The 16358-nt window shown below is 43.4% G+C and overlaps 1 protein-coding gene across 1 annotated transcript in view; it reads right to left on the reverse strand.

Moving 5' to 3' along the window:
• Positions 1-16358, reverse strand: part of LOC147700643 (putative DBH-like monooxygenase protein 2) — a 136285-nt gene that overhangs the window by 59784 nt on the left and 60143 nt on the right. Inside the window, exon 4 of the mRNA XM_086929156.1 lies at positions 2648-2806. Within this exon, the coding sequence (XP_086785282.1) occupies positions 2648-2806 (159 nt within the window). The remainder of the gene's footprint in view (positions 1-2647; positions 2807-16358) is intronic.

Below are 16358 nucleotides of genomic sequence, written 5' to 3' on the forward strand. Positions count from 1 at the left end.
TTCATTTTTTTTCTCCAAATTAAATTTAATTCAGATACCCGTAAATTGAGTTTGTTGATCAAATATTATTTTTGGGGTATTATCAGATGCATGCAATAAATTCATGAAATTTAAAAGCTGAGCATAAAAATTGCACATCAATCGCACACAAAGCAACCATTGATGGCAGCATTTTCAACTTTGCACCCTCTGATAATGCGGAACTCAGCAAATCAAAACAAATATTTCTTTTTTTTATTTTGTCACTCCATTCCTGAATGGTTAATACGTGTTACCTTTTCATGCACTTTTATAAAGAAGCTCAATATGCGTGGGGGTTTTGCACACTTCTGACATTGGGCTATACATGGACTACATCTGGGGGATATTTGTGCTAGATTTGGGTTCATTTCTCTCTGGTGACCACCTAGGGAGATTTATTTGTTAGAAAGCTCCATAATCTCCTCATAAACTGCAGTATCCGCAGTAGAAAATGGTTTCAGTTTTCCACTTTGATTCCATCAAGATGGCGGTCAGATGTGCCACACTTTTGACATAAATTCAGAATGTTATAAATCTAATTGTGCATCAGAACATTGTAGTTAACTGTTGCTCCCCGGGGGTCTAACAGGCAGTCTGCTGCAGGTGTTGTAAGTAGGAGTTTCGGTCTACATGTCAGACTGTTTTATTGAAATAGAAGAGGAAGATATTTGAGAACTCACTTAGAACATGTTCTAATGTTTCATTCTACAGCACTAACAATAATTTCTATGACAAAATGAAAACCCTCATTTTGTTCCTTTCTAAATAAAATGTTTCAAGTTTTACCAGTTTGATTAAATCAAGATGGATTTAGGTGTGCCATACTTTTGTCATACGTAAGACTGCCAGTGCTGTAGTTGTTCTTTGAAACACTCTGGGAGGCAGCAGTAGAACACAAGCGAATCAAATGATAGTTGCTGCTCTTGTAAGAAGCACATGACTTACTGAGAATGTTAGACTTCATATTCGTATGGCTGAGAAAGATAGTGTGAATTTAGAGAGAATATACTCGCATTTCAGCTTCAGGAGCACCTTCCATGGAAAAATAATGAGAAAACTGTTTTCTCTCAAGCATGATTGATGTACTCCCAGCGGAAGGCTTTTCAACAGGGTTAAAGCCACCTTAAAAACACCAGAATTCCTAAAATTAGAAAGGCACCATCAACAAATGATTTCTCCTTTTTGTGACCCTTTAAACCTGCCATTCACTACAATGCATTTAAATTGGGTGTTACCTAGGCTTGGGCAGAGATCGCAGAGTTCTGCTAAGCGGAACCTACAGAGTGACCAAAAGGCTCTGCTGCGATATGTGGAGTTCTTCAAGCAGCAGAATACATTTAGTCATGCTGGTCGTGTTGATTTTCAGTGCTGGTTGTTTGTACTGTGCTGTAAAATCAGCCCAATTGGCAGTATACGCAGCACAAGGGGGCGCTGCTTCTTTTTTTGCTGCTCAAATAGATTTTCTACGCAAGTGGCAGCCTACTCGACACAAAGAGAAGATGTCTGTTAGCACTTCCTGGATGAAATTTTGACAGCCAAACAGATCTCACAATGATATGCCAAGATATCCTTATTTGCTTTCCCATAATTTTTTCAGCAATGGCTAAACGGATTCACACCAAATAACTGAAATTGTGATCTGCAAACCAAAATCTACCTTCTTGCCAAATTGTTTTAGTTTCGTCCAGCGGTTCGGGCTGTAGTCATGTTTAAAGCTCCGATGTGAATTAACATGGGAATTTGTATTTTTTTACCCTCCCCTTTTTCTCGCCCCTGCTGGACGTACCACCCCAAAACTTTCCATGCATGAAACTCACTATGACAGTGTCTTTGAAAATGTTGCTACAGAAACTAGGTCCTAACTATAACTACCTATATAATATGTATAGTGTACATTCTTTTGTGACACAGCTAATGCTGCATCTTGTCATATCTACAAGAAGGTATAAGAAGTTATATACCTCTACAAAAAGTGATGCGATAAAGCAAAGAAATGAATAAAGAACATGAGTACAAAAATATTGCAAAGGTAACATGTAAGTTATGCTGCTTATGGGTAATATTTAATTAAATCAAATTTGAATAAAAATGTTTAAGAGAAGGTAGTAAGGGAACATTCTCCTACCAGTAAAAATTAAGGGGTTATGGGAAAGCCAACTAAAGTGCTGAGAAAAAATAGACAAAGAACGTTAAAATATGCGTAAACCAACATTTACAAATAGTAATTACCATTAAATTATCCTAAATTAATCTTCCCTAAAAATATCAAAGACAAATCAAAGTAAACAATAAATGTGGTACATGGATAAGAAGACATAAAAGAAAAATATTTTTGTCAATGAAGAGAAAGGTTCTCCCTGCCTTCCAGGCACTGGGAAATACATCCAGTTTAAACATTCATGAGGTTGTAAGTTTATTCAACCAAGTCATACAAAACCTGCCATGATATACCATTTTAAATGGGATGTTCTTCTAACTGGTCACCAGTTTAATTTGTGAACCTACATTACATATCCAATGCACACACAGTTAATCAAAAACATTACAGCATGGATACATTGTTTTCTTTTTAAAATTTACAAAATAGTGGCTTCAAGTAATTTATTTACAAAAAAGTGTTACTTACAGATCCACCAACGGCCCATCCAAAAATAACTTGGTTGCACTGCGAGAAGGTAGCATCACCCCCATAGCATTCCCCCACCTCGGTAGTGAGGTAGGTGTCATTTGAGCACGCATAAATAAGGATGTGATGCACCAAATTTGTGTCAACATGTGGTTCATACTGTGAAGACAGAAGAGCAAACAGTTAATTAATATTTTACAGCCATCCCCGTATCAAACTTAGACACATAACAGCCAGGATATGCTTCCTCAACGTAGTCCCCCCCTCAAGCATGTGCCATAGAAATTTGGTGATAACTGAACTGGAAAAAACAAGTTGGAAACCAATGAAGATCCATCTCATGGTAGCCAAGTGGCAGTCACACTCGGAAGTTGTTATACACTATTTATTCTTTATATTAGACTAATGCAGAGAGAGGACACCTAAGAGGGCAGAATTGGTCAAACTTGGCTTTTGGACCAATGAAAAAAGGTTGCTTGAGAATACATATTGAGATGGGTGAAAGATTAATTTATTGAATACATCAAGTAGGTATTGGAAGTCTTCCACCTACCTCATTGAAATTCAGGAACTTGGAATACTTTTTGACTCCGAAATTAAAGCTGCTCCATTAATCAGGGCAGTGGACATGGAATTCAACATACTGCTCTCTGTAGTCTGAAAATGTCTTCCACTTCCCCAAGCTGGCTATTGAGTGAATCTGACAACTGCCGTTCTTATGACATCTCAAGAAAGTCACAAGCAGCCTTTAAAAAGTTCAAAAGTAGACAGCTAGAAGGTGCTTAAACCTCCGCAAGACAACACTATCAAACCTGTCTCTGACGCACTCCAGTGGATGCAAGTACCAAATGCAAGGATTTTTACTCACTCATAAAGCAAACTAGGGCAAAGGCCCACAATATATACAGAAACTAGCTCCCAACAAGATATGTTTGCCTGTACATCTTAATAAATGGCAAGCTTTCGAGAGGCTGATCTGGAACAATCTTCATCTTAATGTCTGAACCCAATTGCAAGAAATAAAATTGAGATTTGTGAACTGATTTTCAAATTAATTCTGTGCAAAACAGTGTCCCACATTTCAAGATAATTAGAGAAAGTAAATCATCTACTGGATTGGGCTTCAGGCTCCCTTTCGCTCAGTTAGCTTTAGTTTTGTCATTACTGTCAGCGCCTTGAAGGAATGGAAAAATCATATGGATCACTCTATTAACACCCTAACAAAAATAACTAAATGTATAGGCACACCTTCAAAAGACAGTGAAATTCTGAAGGTCATCTGAATCCCACATTCTCGTTATGCGAATTAATGTATGTATGATTGAAGGGTCCCTAGCACTTTGTTCAAGGGGAGAATTGTTCCTGGTTTTTGACATGCTGGCTGACCTGGTGTGTTTTCTTTCGCAATACACCCCATAAAAATGCTCATGACCAGTGTCCTACATGATCATAACACCTTGCTCGTGAGCATGTGAAAGTTTCCTGAGATGTTTGGGGTTCATCCAAAGTAGCACTTCTTCTAACATTCTCTGCATGACTTGTCCATGACACTATTCATTTTGGGTGATAACTGATTATAGCGCAGACATACTAGCCATTCTACCTAAACCTCAGTGAGGAAATTGCCTCCTGGATTTTCCTGGTAACTTTGTAGAAGGCCATATCTTTATTCTCCCAGACTGCTTGTTGTTTGTGCATGAACATTCCTGGGCACATGGGATGTGGGCTACCATTATTAATGGTTGTCCTGTATTCAGAATTACTACCAGTCAGTAGCATCTCTGTGACCTCTGCATTCATGTCACCCTACACTGTTCCTCAGCTCCCCCTTCCCACTAGACTTTGTTGTAAAGCAAGTGCATTTTTTGCCATGAATCATTATACACCTGAAGAACGTTTTGTTGCAGTGGCCTGAAAAAGAACAGTTTCAGAAGATTGAAGAGGCTGGAGTCCAACGCTTGGACAATGGAAGTTGCCTGGAAGCAAAAGCTGAGGTACAAACACCTCATACAAATATATGGGCTGTCTGACTTGTTATCTGCAAGGAGTGAGAGATGTTGGTCACCTGGACCACTGGGCATGATACAAATGGTATGGTTGCCTCTTGTGTGTGATACAGCGTGTGATTAGGTCATTTAGAAAATAAGATTTCTGCTGTGGAAACTAGATGTATTGTGTATAGCCAAGAGGGGCCTGTGGATTTGCAAGATATTCACTTTTTTCCACAAAATATTGCTGTTACCTTTGTCCCAGTGCTGAAATTGGCAGACTATCAGGATCACTAAGGGCCGTATGTAGGTAGCCAAATATCGGTCAGTAATGGCCGAAATTCGGTAATTTATTGAATTTCGGCCATTACCGACAGGTTTTTAGCCCTTTCCAATGTAGGTGATGATTCAGTAAATACTGGGTATGTACCGATTCTGTATTTTCATGATTCTGTATTTACCGAATCAGTATTTACCGAATCGGTAAATGCAATGTAGAAAGCACATAAAAGAGTGCTTATGTGCTGTAAGAATTTGTTAATTACCACCAACTTCAAGTTGGTGTTAATTACCGAATTCTAAGTATGGGCTGAAAATTCGTTCCGCTCGCGGAATTTGCGGATTTTCTGCAATTTCGCGTTCCGCGAACCTCGCGAAATTGCTGAAAAATCAGCGAAATCGCGAGCGGGACACATTTTTTCCAGGAAGCACTTACAGGATTACAGCAGGTGCCCAAGTTGAAGCTAATTTCTTTGTAACTATTTACAAAATGGTTACAAAGAAATCAACTTCAACTTGGGCACCTGCTGAAACCCTGTAAGTGCTTCCTGAGGCGCCTCCAGAGTTGTTGCAACTATTCTCTGACCCTGCTCTGACCCTCGAAGCAGGGTCAGAGAATAGTTACAAATATGGCTCCTGTCACAAAAATTAAACTGCCACAGGAAGCACTTACAGATAAGGAAGCAGGTGCCGGACTTGAAGCTCAAATTCAGTAACACATTAACCAGCCCCAAATTAATTTGTTTCGGTTGAGGCTGGTTGGGCAGGTGTACTTTCTCCCCATAATCTACAGTGGTGAACCAGAGGGTGCTGTGATGAACCAGAAGGTGCAGTGGTGAACCAGAGGGTGGCAGTGGTGAACCAGAGGGTGGCAGTGATGAACCAGAGGGTGGCAGTGGTGACACAGAGGGTGGCAGTGGTGAACCAGAGGGTGGCAGTGATGAACCAGAAGGTGGCAGTGATAAACCAGAGGGTGGCAGTGGTGAACTAGAGGGTGGCAGTGGTGAACCAGAGGGTGGCAGTGATGAACCAGGGGGTGGCAGTGGTGAACCAGAGGGTGCTGTGATGAACCAGAGGGTGGCAGTGATGAAACAGAGGGTGGCAGTGATGAACAAGAGGGTAGCAGTGATGAACCAGATGGTGGCAGTGGTGAACCAGAGGGTGTCAGTGATGAACCAGAGGGTGACAGTGATGAACCAGAGGGTGGCAGTGATGAACCAGAGGGTGACAGTGATGAACCAGAGGGTGACAGTGATGAACCAGAGGGTGGCAGTGGTGAAGCAGTGGTGAACCAGAGGGTGACAGTGATGAACCAGAGGGTCCAGTGATGAACCAGAGGATGGCAGTGGTTAACCAGAGGGTGCTGTGATGAACCAGAGGGTGGCAGTGATGAACCAGAGGGTGACAGCGATGAACCAGAGGGTGGCAGTGGTGAAGCAGTGGTGAACCAGATGGTGTTGTGATGAACCAGGGAGTGGCAGTGATGAACCAGAGGGTGACAGTGATGAACCAGAGGGTGGCAGTGGTGAACCAGAGGGTGCTGTGATGAACCAGAGGGTGGCAGTGATGAACCAGAGGGTGACAGTGATGAACCAGATGGTGTTTTGATGAACCAGGGGGTGGAAGTGATGAACCAGAGGGTGACAGTGATGAACCAGAGGGTGGCAGTGGTGAACCAGAGGGTGCTGTGATGAACCAGAGGGTGGAAGTGATGAACCAGAGGGTGACAGTGATGAACCAGAGGGTGGCAGTGATGAACCAGAGGGTGGTGCTGCTAAACTGCCCGGGAGCCCTGTGGGTGTGAGCCCCCTCGCTGATGGGCTGCCCAGGGGTTGTGAACCCCTGCGCTACTGAACTGCCCCGGGGCCCAGTGGGTGTGAGCCCCGTGCTGCTGAACTGCCCCGGAGCCCTCTCAGTGTGAAGATCATTTGTGCTCAATTGCCTGGGAGCCCTCTGGGTGTGAGCACACATTGTGCTAAGTGCCCCCCTGCATCCAGTAAATTTATACCCGTACCGCACAGCACCATTATGCTCTCGCACCATGAAGTCAGGTGCCTGGATGCTCCTGATCCGTGTAGGTGGTACCACCGTCTGGTGCAGTCAAAATGTAAAATCATAACTTGCTACACAGCACCAATAAACACGTGTCCCCCCTGGCACCGGTATGCGCATGTACCAGGTGTGCAGCACCCGCATGCCACTGTACCCTACTGCCCAGCGCCAGCATATTCCTGTGTGGGGCAGTTTAGTATGAGATTGGACATTGTCCAGCAGCAGCAGCTGCATGCGCCTGAACGCACTGAGCTGGATCAGAATGGCTTTGTACCAACACGCGCAGCAGAGCTATCTTGGACATCTGAAGGATTCTGGGGTCCTGTGCCAAACGTATTTTTGCATCCATGAGTTTCCAGAGCGCCATCCCCATGAAGCTCCTGTGACCAGGAGGCTGCTTTCTCTTCATCTGCTGCTCTGCTCTGTCTCTGACCCTTTATCAACAAGATGCATGTGAACTTGCTTAGAAGCCCTGCCCGTTTGGCCCCGTCCACCTCACACTAGCTGTATGAAACGTCTTCCCGCCCGTCCCCACTATAATGGCCAGCTCACTCAAGGGACCTCGGCGCCTTTTGGTGCCCTGGCAAAGTTACAGGCACACGTGGTCACATATTTGTGCAAATGGCAAAAAAATGCGCGAGTTCGAGAGTAAATTCGCGAACTCGCAGGTTTTTTTGCCATTTCGCACGAATTCGCAGAATGCGAATTCACAAATTTCGCCCATACCTACGGAATTCTTTGAAAACTTCACTTTTGAATTTTATTTGAAGGGCCATGTGGCAGACATACATGCCCTTTGGGCATGTATGTACGCCACATGTGCACACATGCACGATTTAGTGATGCAACAGGGTGTTAATGTGACACCCTGCCACCCTTGAATACATTCCCCCTATTACCGATTCAGTATTTACCGAATCAGTAATAGTGAATGGCTTCCCATTCATTCCTATGGGCCTCCAGGCCGATAGGAATGAATGAGAATTACCGAATTGTTAAATACTGATTAAGTAATACTGAATAATTACCGAATCGGTAAAATTTACCAAATTTTTACCTACATACTATTTACCGATTCTTAAATACCGAATCAGTAAAATTCGGTATTTAAGAATCAGTAAATAGAGATTACCTACATTTGGCCCTTAGTACCGTTTACCAAGCAGAGCTTACCTGCGACACAAGATCTCATGTGCCAGGAGCGGGCTAAGAGATATTTTGACAAAGCAATCACTTTTTCTATGCCCGTTTTTATTGAGTCGGTGTAATGTATATGTGATGTTATGGTGCTGTTGTTTGTTGCAAACCATATTTTTACCAAAAAGTGAACAGAGATTCTCCTAATGCATCGCATTTTCTCATCTATGTCTCAATATTTCATATGAGGGTACTGTTATTTCTTGCAAAACTGTATTTGATGCCAAATAATGATATCGTTCAGATACTGTTTTTAACAATTGCACTTTCTACCTATATTGCAACCCTTCATATGCATTGTCATCTCTGTTTGTTGAAATATTCATTTTGAATTGTTGGATGCATATTTAGATAGCGCTGATCTCATTCATAGTGCACCACATACGTCTTCCCCATGATTAGACCAAAGCAAAGACTCCACAAGAAAGAGTCAAGTTGTATTTTGTCTTCAAATACTGCCAGACTTACCAAGGATTCCCCATTAAAACACATGCAAACCAGGTTCCCCACATAGGCTAAGAAACGTAATAGGTTTTGCTAAGAAAGTGACTCACACACTAAGGCACACACATTTCCCGGACCAAAGAAGGGAACTTTTGACACTAATGTCATTGAAAGTAAGAGAACACACATACAAACTAAATGGAGAGGTCAAAAGAAAGACAGGAGAGAGGCATTATTAGAATTATGGGCCATCTTCGAGAAGGCCCAGATCAATATTTTTACACTACCAATAGCAAGCATGGAGCCAACACCTCCCCTACCATATACAGGCATAGAGGTGCTCATGCTAGCTCCGCGGCATTAGGATACTGAATCCATCAGTAGTAGGAGCTGGGCAGGCCCCCACCAAAAGATGAACGGCTAGGCCCAAACATATGACACTAACTAGTCATCATTTAAAGATAAATACAGTTCAACCCAAGTCCCCAGACAAAGTTCCCAGAAGCTCAACCCCTATCTACCTCACCCAGCACTTATAACCTCTGTAGCAGGAAGAACACGCACTGACATGGGTTTGAAGGAACGCACACAAGTCACAGGGACATTTGTGGAAGTTCTAGACAGTGATACAGCATGTGATGAAGAAGAAGGAGTCACAGTTCCCCAGGAACCAAGGGTAAGGCTACATGATATGCCCATGTAGCCAAGTAGACCACAGAGAGCGAGTTTGATGGTCCGGACAAAAAAAAGCACATAGTTCAGAGAGAAAGAAGTAAACTAGGTGGGATGAGAAATAAAGGTGCCAGCTAAGGTTAGAGATAGAAAGAGCACGCACTCAGGAAGCACAGCCAGAAAACAGAGCAGCACACCCCTATAAGGGAAGTGGGAGAATGTACAGGACACCAATCAGGTAATAATCAGAGGCAGAATTAAATGAGAGGCTTCTGGCAGGGATCAGAGACTCACCAATCAATCAACAAAGTAGAGTGGCCAACCAGGAAATAGGAGACTAAGGCAGCCTGTAGTAACCCAACCAAAATGCAGGAAGAATAAGATGACACCTGTGTGTGCGCATGAGAAGAGCAGCTACAATGAAATAATAAAGTCACCTAAAACAAAACAAAAACACATGGTGGAAGACATGAGTACCGCTCGATGCTTCTCTGCCTCTCTGGAGCACAGTGGATCGTTAAGACAGGATAATTGCTCTTCCTAATTTTCCTCAAGGAACATTGGTTTCCTAATCTGTTGATTACGGGCACACTGCCTGCTCACCAAAAGGAGGAGATTTTTTCTTATTGACTGCAACCACTCCCATATCATTTGATCTTAGCTACGTGGCAGACGACCTTATACTTCCTTGTGTATGGTGAAGTCAACAGGCTACAGCTCCAGAACGGTAATGGCCAAATAAAAAACAATATGTAGTTTTATATCTGCATTTTAGGTTCAAACTCAATGTATGAATGTCTGTCTTTAATTGCACAATAAGTCAACAGGACAAATTGGACCTGGATTCACAAAAACCTAAATAAATACTAACATAGCACACAGAATTACTGTTTTCAAAGAGTGGTGCATGAAAACAGACAACTCAAACAAAGGATTAGGCGGAGACACACATGAAGGCAAGCCACATTAGATGCTCTGCTGAAAGAACTTGTGGACATAAAACTGTCCAATCGATAGTAGCTACAGCGGAGGCAAAAATGACTTCTGAAGTACAACAACTGAGGACAGACAGAGCTTTCTTCAACAGTGTCACGGACCCCACAGAAAAAGAGTTGTAGACTTGGAAAAATTAATTAATTACCTACCAGATTGGGGCGCGGACAAATGGAAATTATATAACACGGTGATAGATTTGGAGGACAGAAGTAGGAGAAAGAATGTATGAATCTCAGGTATCCTTTAGAAACAGGAAAAAGATGATATGCATTGCTTCTTGAAATGTTTATTACCATCCCCAATGAATACCATGTTTGATCAACTGCTGGAATTTCAAAGGACACGTCAAATGTGGAGTCGTAATGAATAGAAACTGAAAATATAACAGAAATCTACTGCCGTGAGGTGAACGGCCAGCGTCCTTTGGTCCCTGGAAACTGTCCGACAATTGCCGTGAGGGGAACGGCCAACGCGTGAGGAACATCGAGGTCGCCGTGTGGGCTGGGACTCCATATCCCAGGTGCCCCGGCGGCTGTGGCGCGGGAGTGACGCCATTGGAGCGCCCGGAGGCGCGTTAAAGACCGGAATGCCTCTCGCAACCGCGAGTCGCGCGCGGGAGAAGCCCGGGACAAGGGCGGGCCCTCTGTGGCCCTCAGAGGCACGAGGAGGACGGGACGGGGTCACCCCCTTTTATTCACCCATTCGTTATAACTTGAAGGTACTGTTCATTGGTCCATTGGCCATTCCTCATTTGGGAACTGTGGGTACTGCTATCATTTCCGGGACTATCTGCCTTTTAACTATTATGTTTGCTATGTGACATTGACACTCGTATCTGTAGTCCTGCGTAACAACCCAAACCGCAGAACAGGGGTTAGTATCTGCCAGCATGTCCCCAAGAGGCACCCGCAACAAAACTGCTGCTGCTGTGACTGGCCCCATTGACCTTTTTATATCTAAGGCCAATGATGCCATCAATCAGGGCATTAACCTACTAGAACGCAGGGTATCACAAGACCTGGCGCATGCCAAACGTTCCTCGCTTGGCCTCATTGCTACCGCCACTACACCTGCACAAGCTATGCCCAACAACATCAGACCCCTACTTGATGTTTGTGCTGACATACACACTATTCCCAGCGAGGTTAACCTCTCAGCCTCCATTCCCCTGTTAGACACAGACACCGACACTAGCACAGACCTGGAAAAAACGCCTGACTTACTAATTAACCCCTCTCCCAAAGTAAAATCTGCTGACAACACCAGGCATGCTAGAGGTAGGCGAGAGGGGGCAGTTCAAAAACTGAAGTTACACGCACCCAAGCCCCGGGTCACTACGACCAGGAAATATGGCCGGGCACAAAGGAAACCTGGGAAAAATACCAACTTTGTCCCTGACAATAATCATAACGTGACTAAGGTTACAGTAATATCCCAGAGGGATGATAGTGAAACTGTTCAGCAGGGCAGAACAACGAACACTAACGGAAATATAGACAAGACATATGACCCCCTGCTGGAAAGACTGGGGGATTTATTAAGCATTTATCTATCCCCAATCGAAAATAGGCTTGCTCGATTAGAAAAACAGCTAGATGAATTGAGCAACCCTCTCAAGAATTTCCTAAAGGGAGGTCCTGCAACTAGTACAAAAAATAGCAACCCCACCAATATAGCAGGTCCCAAAACAACTATTTTACAAGTACCCCCAGCCGCCCCAAATAATGTAGATAAAGTCGTACCTGTTGCGCTGGCCAATGGCCCAATTACTAAACAAAAAACAGCAACACCACACACTAATAGCAAATCCACAGATAAAAGGAAGGATCCTGGCACCGATACCACCACGAATACTACACTCCCAATTGCGAGTACCACAGGTCACCCTTCAATTTCAACAAGCAATCCTATCTTGACCCAACCCACCCCAAAAACACCCAGACAAGTTCCTGCCCGCATTAACCTTCCCCCGGAATGCGGTGCATATGTATTAGTGTTAGTAAACGTTACCAAACTAAGAGAGAATCAGGATGAAAATCCCACATCACTCAAAAATAAAACCCTGCACTGGCTAATTACTAACTGCAATTACCCGATTGATGGTGCAAGGGAGATTATTAACACACAGCGGGTGGGTTGGATTGGACCACTTAGGAAAAAATTTGAGGGCGACTGTGTCATTATTAGTTTTAGAAAACCACATTGGGCAGAGAAAACATTAGCCAACGCCCCTCTACCATCGCCATGGGAATTTAACACCACGCTCCTTCCCTTAGGATATTTTTACCGACACCTGATACCCCCAGAACAAGCCACGGTTAACTTTCCCAACAATTTCCCCACTAACTCATACCAAGAGATGAATTTTGGTGCAAGGGTCAAATCACCCCTTTTTGCCCAAAACCAGAACCTAAATGCCGCCTTTTCCAACAACCTCAATTGGCATCCACAACCTTTAATGCCAATCCTTACCCCCAACCATCCGCAGCATTTTCAAGCCCCAACTATGCACCAGAGCAATCACAGGGATAGGTCCTACCCAATCCCCAACCCATTCCAGTTTGCACAGATGACACAAGCTAGGCCAATGTACAATATCCCAACTTTCAATCGGTTCGACTATCTATCATCATTAGACGAACAGGATTGACTGAGCAAACCCCTCAATAAAGAATTATGCAATAATGCAAAAGCCTGTAACCAAGAGGATGCCACAATTATAAATTCACCTGCATCGCTCCATGTTAAAACAGCAGTTCCAGAAATTATATTGTCGGATAGTATTCCGGCCACTTCAAACGAACCAACCATCTATGATAATGGGAATACTAGGTGCACATTTATTAACCAGGGGTTCAAACACGGCCTATCAATTCTAAGCTGGAATGTCGCAGGTTTAGAATCTAAGCTTTCTGACCCTGCCTGGACCGAACTAATTAATGACATAGACATACTCATGTTCCAAGAGACTTGGGCTGTTGATAACCTGCATATTGAAGGCTACCACTGTTTCAGCCTGACATCTCCAAAACCTAGTTTTGGCCGAGCGGTGGGTGGACTCTTCACGGGGATTAGAATTTTGGCAGGCGGTACAATTAATGTTTTGAAGTCAGACAACCTTGCCAATTCCAATATTCAAATTCTGGAATATAAATTGAAATCAAAGACCACAATTTATTTAATCAATTTTTACAACAATGATTTTAATGGTGTACCGAAAAAAAATGTTTAAACATGATTGATTGTTCCTTGTCAGTAGATACTAAGACTAGTATTCTGATCGGGGGAGATTTTAATGTGAAACTTATAGATAACTATGGATCCACTAATTTTGATCACTGTATTGACCGCAGGGGTTTGGAACTGATTAGCATACTCTCTGATTTTAATCTTGTCGATGTAATGAGTGTAGGGTATGATATGAATTTTCCCTACGCCCCTACGTTTAAGGGCAGGGATAACGGTTCAATTATCGATTACATTTTTACATCACCTGTGCTAACGGACTGTTTAATCAAATCTTCTGTGGTGCAAACGTCCTTCAGCGATCATAATCCTTTGTTTGCTATTTTTAACCTTGCACCCAGTCCGATTTTTATGAATTTAAATGGAGCAAGGGATATCACACCCTCAATCGATGGCCTTCGCCTTAAATGGAGAGGAATTGATTGTGGGGCCATTATAGATACGATTCGGGAGGCACATCCGGATTTATTGAAATGCCTCTCCTCCCCAAGTACAAATAATGTAGAACTGATTGCTGATTTTGAAGCTTTATGCACCAATATAAAAACTCTCCTGTCAGTCCCACTCTCTACTGACCATAAAGAGCCACGGTGGTTTGATACATCTTGCTCCGTGGCCAATAGAGAGTTAAGAAAGGCCCTCTCTGCCAATCCCAGGTGTAAGGACGTTGTTCGAGCTGCCAGGAAAAACTATAAAGACAAAACATCGAAAAGGAAGGCAAATTTGCTCTCCGATCACTGGGATAAGCTGGTTATCAGCGCCAATCTGGGTGGCAGCGGCCCATTTTGGACGGCAGTTAGGAAAACGAGGGAAATGGGCAAAGAGCTTACAAAAATTAGTTGCAACATAACCAGTACAGCCTGGGAGACCCATTTTTCTAATATTTATGCCGCCCCCTCTGATGAGCAACCTCTCCCTAACCTGAACCAAACAGCAGGCTTAGAGATCTCGGACTTAGAAGTCAGGAAAGCTATCAAAGAGAGCCTAGGTAACAGGGCGCCCGGGCCGGACGGCCTCCCTATTGATATCATCAAATTTAACGTTGATCTTTGGACACCAATACTTTTAAACATTTTTAACAGTCTTCCACATGTAGCCATGCCTGCCACCTGGGCTACTAGTATTATTGTCCCCATCTACAAAAAGGGAGACAGATCTGACCCAGTAAACTATCGTCCCATCTCCCTCCTGGATAATACTTTAAAAATACTAGGACGAATAATTTATAACAGGGTACTGGAATGGGCGTCTGATTCTGACTTTTTAGACCCCTGCCAGATGGGGTTTAGGAGTGGGGTAGGAACAGTCGAGCAATGCCTAAACTTAAAATTGATAATAGATAAATACTGCATTGCTCGCTCATCCCCCGTTTACCTAGCTTTTATGGATCTTTCATCCGCATTCGATCTTGTGAATAGATCCAAGCTATGGTTAACCCTCCTGTCAAACGGTCTCGATGCCACTCTTGTTAGATTCTTAGCCTACCTCCATACTGACTTGAAAGCTCGGGTACGTATCGGGATGGGCGGAGAGGTATCGGGAGCCATCAAGATAGGGAGGGGGGTGAGACAGGGGTGCGTTTTAGCACCCCTGCTGTTTATCATCTATATTAATGGCCTGTCCAAATGTTTAAAGAAAGCTACCCCCGACGTCCCAATCATTTTAGGAAATCCCTTGCCCGTACTTTTATATGCAGACGACGCTGTCCTTATGGCACGCACACCTAACGCCTTACGTCTGCTTGTACATAGTTTTGTAAATTTTATGGAGGGACTGGATTTGAAAGTTAATTTTAAAAAGTCTTTTATCATGCCCTGTGGGCCGGGCAAAAGGAAACTCGGCACTATTCAAACTGGAACAGATAAACTTGAATCTGTCCATAAGTTCCCTTATTTGGGGTTGGTTTTCGCTGCGAACGGCTCTTGGAGTGGGCATGTGGCCCACGCCACGAGCAAGTTCTCGAAAGCCAACAACTCTGTCCTGAGTCTCCCCCGCCCTAAGAAAATCGGCGCCACTAAAGCTATTGTTAAAATTTTTAAACTACAGTGTTCCCCTGTTGCCACGTATGGAGCCGAAGTTTGGGGATCGGCCAGCAGCATTGGTATTCAAAGAGAGGAAAACCGTTTTTGCAGGAAATTGCTGGGAGCACCAATTTCCTCTTCCAATTTCATTTGTCATAACGAACTCAACCTCCCTTTCATAAACGACTTTATTAAAGTAAGACCAGCACTCTTCTGGATCAGAATCTGGAGGAATGAGGCTGCTGCCCTTACGCAAAACATCATTAGGGACTGCCTTAATAGTGAAAATGGCATGCAGATCCCCTGGTGTAAAGAAGTTTTTAAAACATTTAATGAAATTGGTAGAGGCATTTTGTTTACTGAGCCAACGGCTATTGAACCAAAGGACAAATATGAGGTCCAAAAGGCACTCTATGCACTTTACCGTAATGAACGGCTTGGAATTGAACTACAGAAATCAGGGGTAAAAAAATATATTGGTAATGGTCTTTGTATGCAAATCATGCCACCCTACCTATCACTGCCTATGTCAAATTGGGAACGATCTCTACTGTTTCGTCTAAGGGCAGGAACTGTTAAATTTTTGCTCTCTTTTCCTCTGGGGTATCAACACCATACTGACCTTACCCCCTGCCCCTGTGACGGTACAAGCACTCAAGACGATTTGCATTTTCTGTTTTTCTGCAAATTTTATGTGAGATATACCAAATGGCTTTTAACCCCATATTTTAGAAAACTTAGACCTCTTACACTTCAGGAATCCTATATGCTGCTGCTCACCCTAGACAATGATGAACTGACATTTCGCACTAGCAC

The sequence above is a fragment of the Lissotriton vulgaris genome, chromosome 7 (assembly GCF_964263255.1).
Source record: "Lissotriton vulgaris chromosome 7, aLisVul1.2, whole genome shotgun sequence".
In the NCBI taxonomy this organism is placed as follows: domain Eukaryota; kingdom Metazoa; phylum Chordata; class Amphibia; order Caudata; family Salamandridae; genus Lissotriton; species Lissotriton vulgaris.